The sequence below is a fragment of the Mauremys mutica genome, chromosome 2 (assembly GCF_020497125.1).
Source record: "Mauremys mutica isolate MM-2020 ecotype Southern chromosome 2, ASM2049712v1, whole genome shotgun sequence".
Classification (NCBI taxonomy): Eukaryota; Metazoa; Chordata; order Testudines; family Geoemydidae; genus Mauremys; species Mauremys mutica.
Window position 1 is genome coordinate 82,149,453 of NC_059073.1, and position 11,837 is coordinate 82,161,289.

At 39.4% G+C, this 11,837-nt stretch overlaps 1 protein-coding gene across 4 annotated transcripts in view; it reads left to right on the plus strand.

Annotated features, from left to right (window-relative positions):
• Positions 1-8,895, plus strand: part of SS18 (SS18 subunit of BAF chromatin remodeling complex) — a 62,582-nt gene extending 53,687 nt beyond the window's left edge. For 2 of the 4 annotated variants that reach the window (XM_045006331.1, XM_045006332.1), the window contains exons 8-11: positions 339-431; positions 1,173-1,295; positions 3,396-3,529; positions 7,206-8,895. In XM_045006331.1, coding sequence (XP_044862266.1) covers positions 339-431; positions 1,173-1,295; positions 3,396-3,529; positions 7,206-7,232 — 377 coding nt within the window. In that variant the 3' untranslated portion in view covers positions 7,233-8,895. The remainder of the gene's footprint in view (positions 1-338; positions 432-1,172; positions 1,296-3,395; positions 3,530-7,205) is intronic. The other 2 variants (XM_045006334.1, XM_045006333.1) reach the window with 1 other exon arrangement.
• Positions 8,896-11,837: the final 2,942 nt, after the last annotated feature.

Sequence of the window (11,837 nt, forward strand, 5' to 3'; positions counted from 1 at the left end):
ATTCAGGTTATTTACATGTGAAAGGCCTAAATGCTTTCATTTTTAAAAAATAAAAGATAAAGTACTTTTTCCCACCAACAAAGATTATCAGAAGGTTAAGACCATCCCTTGCTGTGATGTTGCTAAAACGAGTGCATTAAGCTTTTGTTCCCTATCACATGTTAATTCAATATGAAAGGAAATCATATTGGTAAATCTTTGGCTAATAAAATTGAAAAATCTTTTTTATGTATTTCCAGTTGACTTTTTTTTTGATTTTTCTGAAAGATGAAATATTTTTAGGGTTTTCACTCAGAGGCCATTAACGTTTCTTCCTGTCTCTTGTCGAATTGATGTAGGTCATAATGATTACGGTTATCAGCAACCGTCGTATCCTGAACAAGGCTACGATAGGCCTTATGAGGATTCCTCACAACATTACTACGAAGGAGGTATCTATATACCTTCACACACATACGCACATACATTCCCTTCCCTCCCCCACCTCCTATGGGAACGAAAATTCTTGCACAAAACAATTTATGCCCATGCAAAGCTCTTGTAGAATACTAGTTGCTGGCTGTCTTGAAAATTGCAGGGAACTTGAAGCATTTAAAATAATTTCTTGCAAACATCTAAAATATATAACCATAATTTGCCATTTCTAACAACAGTAAAATGACTAAAACACTGTTAGAGAACTTTTTTTTCCAATGGAAATTTTTTATTTAAACATAAATCCATTGGTTCATTTGTGTATATATATATATATTTTTGTGTGTGTGTGTATATATATATATATGTATATGTATATATATAAATATAGTGCCATTAGGAAACAGCTTGCTGATCTTGTGTAGCTAGTCTGTGCTCTCGTAGATGTCTTTAATTTTGTCTTTTTTTATTTTATTTAGCATAGTCATGATCTTATGACTGTGATGTTCCAGTAAATGTACTGCTTGTTTGGCAGAGATGCTGAAAAAGCTGCAGTTCAACCTTGCAAACTTGGCTTTAACTGCAGTTTGTTTGGCCGAATTCCTTCTGTTTGGTTTGAGTTTTCTTTGTTTTATTAAGTTTTTGAATTCAAGATTGCATTTTCATTTTGTTCATGTGTTGTTGGCTGTCCATCTTAGAGAAAGCAGAAGTGTAGTAAACATTTTTAATTGTTTTTTTTTCTTGCAACCGTTTTGCAGGAAACTCGCAGTATGGTCAGCAGCAAGATGCATATCAAGGACCTCCTCAGCAGCAGGGTTACCCTCCACAACAGCAGCAGTACACAGGCCAGCAAGGTTATCCAGGACAACAGCAGGGTTATGGTAAGTAGCTGACAACAAGCTAGTTTTCACAAGGACTATGGGTGAGATCCTCATCTCTGCTTCAGCCTCTTTATGATGGGTGAAATGGCTGGACCAATATAACAGGGCCCTAAAATCCCTGTATTTAGCTGGGGGAGGAGTCCCCCAGCACAGATTCTGCAGAATACAGCTTCCTGAGGGGGTGGAGCTGGGGCCAGGAGGGGGATGTTGGGGCAGCACATAGCACTGCAGAGATTCTAGACTGTGTTGCGGCCCGTAGGAGAGATATATGTAACTTAGGCTGGTCCCAGAGCTAAGTTATACTGGGGGCCTTTCCAGTCCATACAGAAGCCTAGGATCAGGAGAGCACAAAGAGAGCCATCTTAACCCCATAAAGCCATCTTAACTCCCTGTACTGCTGAGCTTCCAGTTCTGTGTTGCACCTCTTAGAGACTCTTAGAGACTCGGCATAGACTCTCACCTAACGTTTATTTATTAGAGTCAAGCTTGGATCATTAAGTTCTCTGATGATATTTGTACCAGTACTGTAACAAAAAATACTTGCACAGTTGTAGTCTTAAGAGATAATGTTGTGCTAGTATTGAGAATTTCCCCACACTAATGTACTGTAGCATTGGGAAACCACATTATTATTGTTAGGAATGTTAACCCCTTGAATTCAAGGACGTGCTCCATAACAAGGAGCACAGAGTGAGGGGCGGGGGGTGGGTTCTGAAGATTTTGAATCAGAACAGGGCATACTACACATTTTAAATTGTCCTTGCTGTCATACTGTAAAAAGACTTACACATTCATCTTAAATTAAACATCCTCTCAAAAAGAGACAGTGAAAACCAGTTCCATAATTTGTATGTGAGATTATATATGCAATCATGATTGTGCATGAAAATACTAGTTTCACATCTGACCTAGTTGTGTTAGTGGTAGTGCTTTGTAAAGGACCTAGTTAGATTTGGGAGAGTTTGTTTTTGAAGTTGGGACTGGAGTGTTACAGTTTTGAAATATTTGTATGTGTAGCCAGAGCATTAAAAAAGTAAATAAATAAAATTTGACTCATTTTTTCCATACATTCAATTTTCAAAACCTGGGGTTTAGAATAAAAACATTAGAAGAAACAGGTGAAACAAATACAATAGAACTCCTTATCCACACACACCATGATTTGCCCACCCAAACTAGCTCACTTTTCAAGTACAGTTTCTTAAGCAGATAATGAAGTCTTAAATTAATATATTTAACTCTTTTTTACAAAATCTCTTATGAACATTTACTAGTAAACAGTACAGAATTATCATAAATAAAACTGAACTACATTTGTGAGATGAACAAAGTACATTTTGGGATGTAGTATCCTGCTTTACTTAATATTTATCTGCTTACTCATTAATTTGCAAAAAATCAATTATTTGCAATCAGCGCCCCAGTAATTATTATGAATCTTCAAGTCTCTGTCCCACTCCAGGAGAAGCACAGAGAGCTGAAGCAGCATATTTCAGGTGGATTTGATGCCTGAGGAGAATGGTAATGGAATATGGAGATTTTATCCTCAAGATCATCACTTTGAACCTCTCATAGATCCAAAATTACCAAATTTGTTACCATCTGATGGCTGCTCAGTGACCAATGGGATTAGATAAAATGTGCACTTGTCAGCACTGAATCAAGTTACTGTCTACGCAAGTCACATTTTGCCCCAGAAACAGATCTGTCTGTTTGTGTAAGAGCAAGCACCTGTTCATCAGTTGTAGAACTTTATGGCTCTATCTGGTCTTCAGGGGATCCAGTGGCAGGCACCAAAGAATGTAACTCTCTGTATTTGCCTGATGTATGTGGTGACCTAATTTAAGCTTGTTAAGTGCTGTATATACTCGTTCATAAGCTGAATATTTTTGGTAAAAAAAGTGACGCATCAAAGAGCGGGGGTCGGCTTACAAACGGGTCTACACCAAAATTTGATGATTTTAAACTCTATGGAATCATTGAATTGAATATCTAATACATAGTCATTTTGTTTACCTGCAGCGTCTGCAGGCATGGAGCCCCATTTACAATTCTGTTCTTCACTCCTCCCCTTTCTTGATTTGTTTTAATGATTTGCAGGTCCTTCACAGAGTGGTCCAGGACCTCAGTATCCTAACTATCCACAAGGGCAAGGACAGCAGTATGCAGCATACAGGCCCACACAGCCTGGACCACCGCAGCCACCCCAACAGAGGCCTTATGGATATGACCAGGTACAACTTTGTTTAGGAAAATGTACTGATTCTTGTGTGTTCATTTTACTGTTTTATTAATGGATTTGGGGGAATTGTCTCCCCTGGATGGATATATGTAACTCTCATAGCTTTTATTTCCATTGGAATTATTCACATACAGCTAGGAGAGTTGATTAGTCTAGATCACTCTTTTCTGATTTGGCCAAACTATACTAAACTTTGCAAAGCTCGTGTGTTATAAACAGCTCACTATTGTATCAAAATTAATGTGAACCATTTTAGCCTAGTGATGAGAGTGACTTAAGTGGAAGTTGAGGGTACCAAGCATCTTGCAGGGTCACATTTTATTATTGCTCTGTATTGAACATGGCTAAATGCTTTTTTTTTTTTTTTTTAAGCATTCCCTTAGGGGCAAATCCAGCCCCCATCCTTGGCATCTACAAAGGGCACCTTGCCTGCCAAAGCAGTGTAATTATGCTGTATAGGTGTTGGGATAGATGTTGGGAGGGACCCATGCAGACTGGAAGCCTCAGTTTCTACTGATTCCCTGCATGGCAGTGTACGGGTGGGGGAGGCAGAGGATCCCCAGGAAGCTGAGTAAGAGCCTGTAGAGGCTAGTGGCTCAGCAGCTGCTTAATGGCCATGGAGAAGGGAGAATTGATTTCTTCCTCTCTGTTCCTTGTACATATGCCTAGTTATTAAGATTGGACATAGAGCAGAGGATTTTCTCCTTTGTGTGTTACAAGCTACAAAACAGAAAATGTTGCCTAATATCTCTCTGAATGTTGTATTGTAAACTTTATTAAAATAGACGCCTTTACTCTCCTGGGCATAAGGAAGCTGGACATTATGACAATATATATTACTACACAGTATATTAACAATAAAATCTTAATAGTTTGTCCATAAGCAACTATTTAGACTTTGAACAAGAAAAACATATTTCCCATGAGTAACAGTGGTTAGAGTACCTTCAGGGAGAACAGATTTCTCTCTGTACACAAATATGTTAAAAAGGGGTGGGGGGAAGGCAACAAAACCTTGTTAAATTTGGTAATCTAGAAGTGCAACTACCTTTTAGCTCCAAGTCTTCAAAAATAATTTAGTGTACAAAGGGCCATAGTTCCAAATGCAAGAAGTAGGCATAGAAAAATGCTTAGAGAGAAGGAGGGGGAACAGAGGGGAAAAGAAGTTTTAATTTGTTGAATTTCCTACAGATCATTTTGGTGTGGGCCAGGGATAACTTCCCTCCCTCTGCAAAGGTTCTAGTCCTCCAGTTTCTTGCATAATCCAAGTCCCAAGGGGAATCCATTTGTGGAAGGCTTTCCCTGTTCTCCGCAGTAGCACTACTACCTTAGGAACTGTGCTAATGTGTATAATGCAGCCTTATCAGAAGTGTTTTATGCTGCATTACCTTGGTGGGATTGAGGGGTGACAATGCTGTGCAGAGTGGTCATTCCCAAACATGCCCTCTTGTTTTCTGCAAATCCTGAATGCCATGGTATACCTGCAGAGAGCTTGTGAATGATCATGAGAAGCATTTACTGATGTCTCTGCTCCAACCTTTGCCGTTCACAAAAGATCTCTTCCATCAGAGGAATTGGAGGAGAGTAATGAGGCCAGTATTTCCATGCATCATATGCATCAAATCTGTGGATTAAGGCTGTATTAGCAGGACTTTTGTAAGCAAGACACGAGAAGTAATTCTTCCACTCTACTCCATGCTGATTAGGCCTCAACTGGAGTATTGTGTCCAGTTCTGGTCACCACATTGCAGGAAAGATGTGGACAAATTGGAAAAAGTCCAGAGAAGAGCAACAAAAATGATTAAAGTCTAGAAAATATGACCTATGAGGGAAGATTGAAAAAATTGGGTTTATTTAGTCTGGAGAAGAGAAGATGGAGGGCAGGTCTACACTACCGCTTAAGTTGATGTAATTTATATTGTTCAGGGGTGTGAAAAAGACCCCCTGAGCGACTCAAGTTACAGCGAACTAAGCGCTGTCCACTCTAGCACTGTGTCAGCGGGAGACGTTCTCCTGCCGACATAGCGTCCACCTCTCGTGCCGGTGGAGTAATTATGCCGATGGGAGAGCGCTCTCCTGTTGGCATAGAGTATCTTCACCAGACACACTACAGAGATGTAGCGCTTCTGGTGTAGGCCTGCCCTGAGAGGGGACATGATAACAGTTTTCAAGTATATAAAAGGTTGTTACAAAGAGGAGGGAGAAAAAGTGTTCTCCTTAACTCAGGGGCAGGCAAACTTTTTGGCTTGAGGGCAGCATCGGGTTTCGTAAATTGTATGGAGGGCAGTTAGGGGAGGGGGTCGTGGCCCAGCCCCCACCTCCTATTTCCCCCCTCCCCACCCCCCAGGATTCCTGCCCCATCCAACCTCCCCTGTTCCCTAATGGCCCCTCTGGGACCCCTGCCCCATCCACACATCCCCGCTCCCTGTCCCCTGACTGCCCCCGGACCCTTGCCATCCCATCCAACCCCTCCTCTCATTCCTGACGGCCCCCCCGGGACCTCTGCCCCATCCAACCACCTCTTCTCCCTGTCCCCTGACTTCCCCTGGAACCCCTGCTCCTGACTGCCCCCTGCTTCCGCATCCAACCCCCCCTCCTTCCTGACTGCCCCCCACCAGGTCAGGCTGGGCTCTGCAGCTGTGCTGCCCCAGAAGCTCACAGCCCCGCCGCCCAGAGCATTGCGTCTGCAGCGGAGCGAGTGAGCTGAGGCTGCAGGGGAGGGGGGAAAGCAGGGAAGGGGCCGGGAGCTAGCCTCCTAGGCCAGGAGCTCAGGGGCCAGGCAGGACGGTCCTGCGGGCCGTAGTTTGCCCACCTCTGCCTTAACCTCTGAGGGTAGGACAAGAAGCAATGGGCTTAAACTGCAGCAAGGGCGGTTTAGGTTGGACATTAGGAAAAACTTCCTAATTCTTAGGGTGCTTTCGCGCTGGAATAAATTGCCCAAGGGTGTTGTGGAATCTCCATCATTGGAGATTTTTAAGAGCAGGTTAGACAAACACTTGTCAGGGATGGTCTAGATAAAACTTAGTCCTGCTGTGAGTGCAGGGGACTGGACCAGGTGACCTCTCGAGGTACCTTCCAGTCCTACGATTCTATGATTTTCCTATAGGACAAGTTGGCTATCTACATCTTTATGATTGCCTAGATGTGCCTTGGATCACACACAGAGTTTTGAACTACATGTGTTAGTCTATTCTATGGTGCTCTGAAAATATGTGGACAATAGTTATGAGTTACAGGCTGAGTGGATACCTTAACTGTGAATTTCTGTGCTTTTGTATGTAATTGAATTCTTGCAGTGCTGCTCAAATTCCAATTTAGTATTCAATCATTCTGTTGTATTCTTTGTTAGACAGTTTTGCCATAATCTGTCTTAAATTTTTAATGTCTCTTATTTAATCTTTTATTAATTACCAATACCAATTCAAGAAAAATTGTTCAGACAGAATTAAACTCCAGGCCATAAACATATAATCAGCAGTGTAATTTACAGATAAATTTAGAGAACTTCTGAGGTGAAACACTATACCATGTATATCAATAAAATGAATGTTTTTGAGTGTGTTTGATTCTTAGTGGTATGACTTTTTTGGATACTGCCCTGTTTCAACTTTTACTGTTTGAAAACAAAATTATTATCTAATCATATTTTTAATTTTATCTTTTTTTAGGGGCAATATGGAAACTATCAGCAGTGAAAAAGTACTTACATTCCAGTATCTATTAGCAGCCATATTGTCTCCTCAGCACTGTGGACATCTCCCTGTGAAGAGAATCTCCCATTCCATCTAGCTTTTGGAAAAATATTGTGGATAAATGGCTGTTTTACAATATACAGTCTTTATGGGCTCGTTATAAAAGGCTGTAGCCTCTCAAAAACTCTCATTTCACAACCATACTCTAGATGGCAATATTGGACAGAAAATGCATTGACATAACCAGTTCTCAGTGAGTTCGGAACTGTGCATCAAACAGACTGTTACAGACTGAAAGGCGTGAACAGCTTTGTATGTTTATGAAGGTTATGGGAATTTAATATTTTTTCCACAAATTCTTTTGTAAGGGGAAGGGGGAAATGTACACTTTTTACAGCAGCAATATTTTGTATATTATGTTTTTCATGTGGTGAATATGCAAGACAGTACACTACTCACTGGGCAGGATCAAAAATCTGCTGTTAATATGGATGGGGGCATGGTAAATGCTTGATTGTGTTGGTCTCAAAATGGTGTATAATAAAGGTGACTAAAGACATAGTATACTGTACATTACCGATAGGCTCTTGTACAAAGAATTGAATCCCAGTTACCTAAACAGGAAGGTAATCAAGAACAGTATGATATAGTCTTGTGCAAATAATTAATTTTTTAAGCTTTCTAATTTTTCTGAGTGAAGCATTTTTGTAAAGAAGGTTTCTAATGTAGTTTGACAATTTTTTGCAGCATGGTTTGGTACCCAGAAAAATTGTTCAAACTGTAGGTGTTTTGTCACAGCGTAACATAAACCAAGCCGTAATCCCTTTCTAATTGCAGTAACAAAGAATATGACAATGTTAATTTTACCTGGTTTGAATATGCAAAGAATTAAAAAATTAATACTTAAGACAGGTCAAACTGTATTGTATAAGTGTATTTTAACCTTTAGTTGGATAATTTGTATGTAACAAACTAGCATAGAAGAATTTGTAAACCTCTATCTAAACTTTCTTAACTGGGAATTAATACCCTTAGAAAGGAGGCATTTTTTGTGTGTATCCATTTTTCTTACTGGTTAATATGAGACCAAGGTATGTTTTAGATTATCACATATAAACCTGCTGGTGAGGTAAATGCCAAATTTTATTGTGAACTGCATTAATGCTTATAGTGTTGCATGTGAGATAAAGGCAGCACGCTGATCAATAGCATAGTAGACAAATTGGTTTTGATACCATCCTGTGACTGTAGTTCAGATATGTGAAAGAATATTCTGTTGTGCAAGAATACATGCAACCTTTATGAAGGACATAACTTAAAAATAAAATTAGCCCAGGAGTAAAATAATATTTTTTTCACAGTTGGCCATAATGTTTTAACAGGGAGAAAGCAATTGTAATACATAGTATTTGAATGAGCAAAACAAACACGGAAAACAAAATTTTCGTTTGTCCATTGTTTTTAAAGGGTGAACTTTTTTTTTTAAGCTTAAAGTTGATCAGTAGAAAATGCACATCAAAGTTTGAACAGATAACGCATGAGGAGCATTATTATGAATGAAACGCTTGTAGGTTCTGTGCCAATTTTCCACCGCTGTGTACTTCATTGCTATTTAAAACTGTATTCCATCAACTCTAAAGGAAGAATAAATTATTTGTGATTTTAATTTTCTCATTTGTTTCTTTAAATTAGATTTCTATCACTCTGATGTCTCATCTGGAGACTTTGCTGAGAGTTTTTATTTTATAGACGTTGGTCCAGGATAACCAAAATATATTTGCATTCTAGGACTTTATCAAAATTCTCTTGCCATAGCCAAGTTAATTAGAATTAACTGTTCAGTAATCAGCATGTTGTGTAGGCTGTTTGTTACAAAATTCTTCCTCTGAAAATGAAGGTCCATGAGGCTATAATCAAGATGACTGAATTAGATAAATGAGTTGAAGAGACAAAAAATGTGCTGAACCCAACCTGGTAAAGATACGTTATCTCATTTGAAATAAGCTCAACTGACATTAAGAAATAATTTGTCTTGCCAACCCATCTTCTGTTGTCTTATTCTCCTTTTTAATGGAAACTAAAATTGCAATTTTAATAAGCAGAATTTCCTCCAGGGTTTCCCTCCTAGAGACTAGTGCATTTGCAAGTTTAATTGTTTTATAACGGTCCTGTTTCGTAAAAGTTTTTAATTGGTGGTGACAAAAATTACTTTATTCCTCTGGTACCACATTAGAAGAACAACTTGAGAGGAGGTAGTTCCCCGTAAAAGTTAGTATTCCCATTTAAATTATACCTATACATTATTCACATCCCCTTAAATAAAAAAGGAAGCAGGCATGCCAGGTATGGGGGGTGCTGGGGAGGGAGAGGAGGAGACGAAAATGGCAAGGTGCAAGAGGTTTTTTTGAGTCAGGTATCCTTCAGTAAATGGAAATCCAACCCATGTAAAGCCAACAGAAAGGATCTGAAGCTTGGATTTAGAATGGATTGTTGAAAATATGAGGGCTGATAAGGAATTTGAACATCCACTTGAAACATAAAAATAATTAGTTTATCAGATGCAGGAAGCCTGTGAAAGAATATGTCCTGAGAGTAAAGAGGACGATTAATGAGTTAAAAGCAGTTTCGGATACCACATTAGTCCATGGACAGTTTCTGTGATTGATTGATTTGAACAACCATTTTCCTCTTTTAAAAAAAAAAATGGTTTTCTCTCCCTTGTTGCTGTGTGAGAGAGTCTCAAAAACAGAAAATTGACTCATTGTTTGGGAGAAAAATGGTGAAACTGACCATATACAAAGTTCTGTCAAATAAACAAAGTAAACAAACTGAAAAAATAGAGAAATAATATACTTTTGCTCTAAAGGCTCTCAGTTAAAGTAATCTCAGATATTACTTGTAATAAAAGTTCATTAAAAATCATGTAGATGTGACTTTTAAATAGATGGTGCTCCTGTAAAGAGGGTAAAGGACATGGATGCAAAAAAATATCCTTTAGCTTCTCTACAGTTTTCGCCACAGAGGATGTTGAGGAAGGACCCATTACTTTCAGGTGATCTTCAGGGTGAATAAACTAGATGAATTAAAGAGTAACAAGTCACCAGGACCACATGGAATTTATTCAATAGCTCAGAAGGAATTTGAGAATAAAGTGGCTGAGAGCTGCTTTTAATATGCTCTCTCATTAACATCAGCTACTGTGCCAGAAGACTGGAGGCCTGATCTTGTGAAATACAGACCAATGAACCTTACTATAGTACCAGGCAAATTGGCTGAAGTAGTAATTTAAAAATAGAATTATACAACACTTGGATGAATATGATATGCTAAGCAAGCGTGTTTTCTGTAAAGGAAAATTGTGCCTCCCTAGCCTACTAGAATTCTTTGAATGTTTCAGCAATATAGTGGATAAATAACTAGTTGATATTTATTTGGATTTTCAAAAAAATAACCTTGACAAAGACGACCCTAAGGAAACTAGTCATAAGATAAGAAGTACCATCATAGTTTGAAAACTAGCTAAGACTGAGAAAACAAAGAGTAGGCGTAAATGTTTAACATAGTGAAGTTTAACATTGGAGTGCACCAAGATTCTCTATGAGGACTGTTTATTGTATCTCTCAAATAGTCTGGAAAAAGGGGATGACCAAGAAGGTGGCCAGATTTGAAATACACAAAATTATTTAGGCTAATCAAGATTAGATATTTTGGGAAACTTCATAGGGGCATAACAAAGCTAACAAATAGGCAGCAATGATGGCAGATAAAATTAAGTGTTGACAAAAGCAAGGTAATGCACATTGGAAGGAATAACATACTACTCATACATAATGCTAACTGCTCAGGAGAAAGACCTAGACCCCTGTGGGTATGTCTACACAGCAAAGAAAAACCTGTGGCTGGCCTGTGCCAGCTGACTTGGGGTCATGGGGCTTGGGCTGGTGGCAGTTTAAGTGTAGACTTTTGGGCTCAGGCTGGAGCCTGAACTCTGGGACCCTTCCACCTTGCAGGGTCCTAGAGCCTGTGCTCCAGCAGTCTACACAGCAGTGAACTGTGACCCCACGTCAGCTGGCGGTGTCTAGTTGCTGTGTAGCTATAATAATAGGCAATATACACCTATCTCCTAGAGGTGGAAGGGACCTTGAAAAGCCATTGAGTCCAACCCCCTGCCTTCACTAGCAGGACCAAGTACTGATTTTTGCCCCAGATCCCTAAGTGGCCCCCTCAAGGATTGAGCTCACAACCCTGGGTTTAGGAGGCCAATGCTCAAGCCACTGAGCTATCCCTCTCCTCCCCATATACCCTTTGTGCACAGTTCAATGAAAACCTTTTCAATATGCAGCCAGGGTCAAAAAGCAAACAAAAATGTCAAGAAGGGGATTGCCATTATATTAAATTTTCTGTCCTTACCTGGAATGCTGTGTCAGTTCTGATCACCCCATCTCAAAAAAGGGATAGTAGAAATAGGAGGGGGTCCAGAGGTGAGCAACAAGTGATTAGAGGTATGGGAAAAACTTCAATATAAGGAGATACTGAAAAGAGTGGGACTGTTTAGTTCAGAGTGGAGATGCATATGATAGAGGTATATAAAATTATAAATAGAAAAGA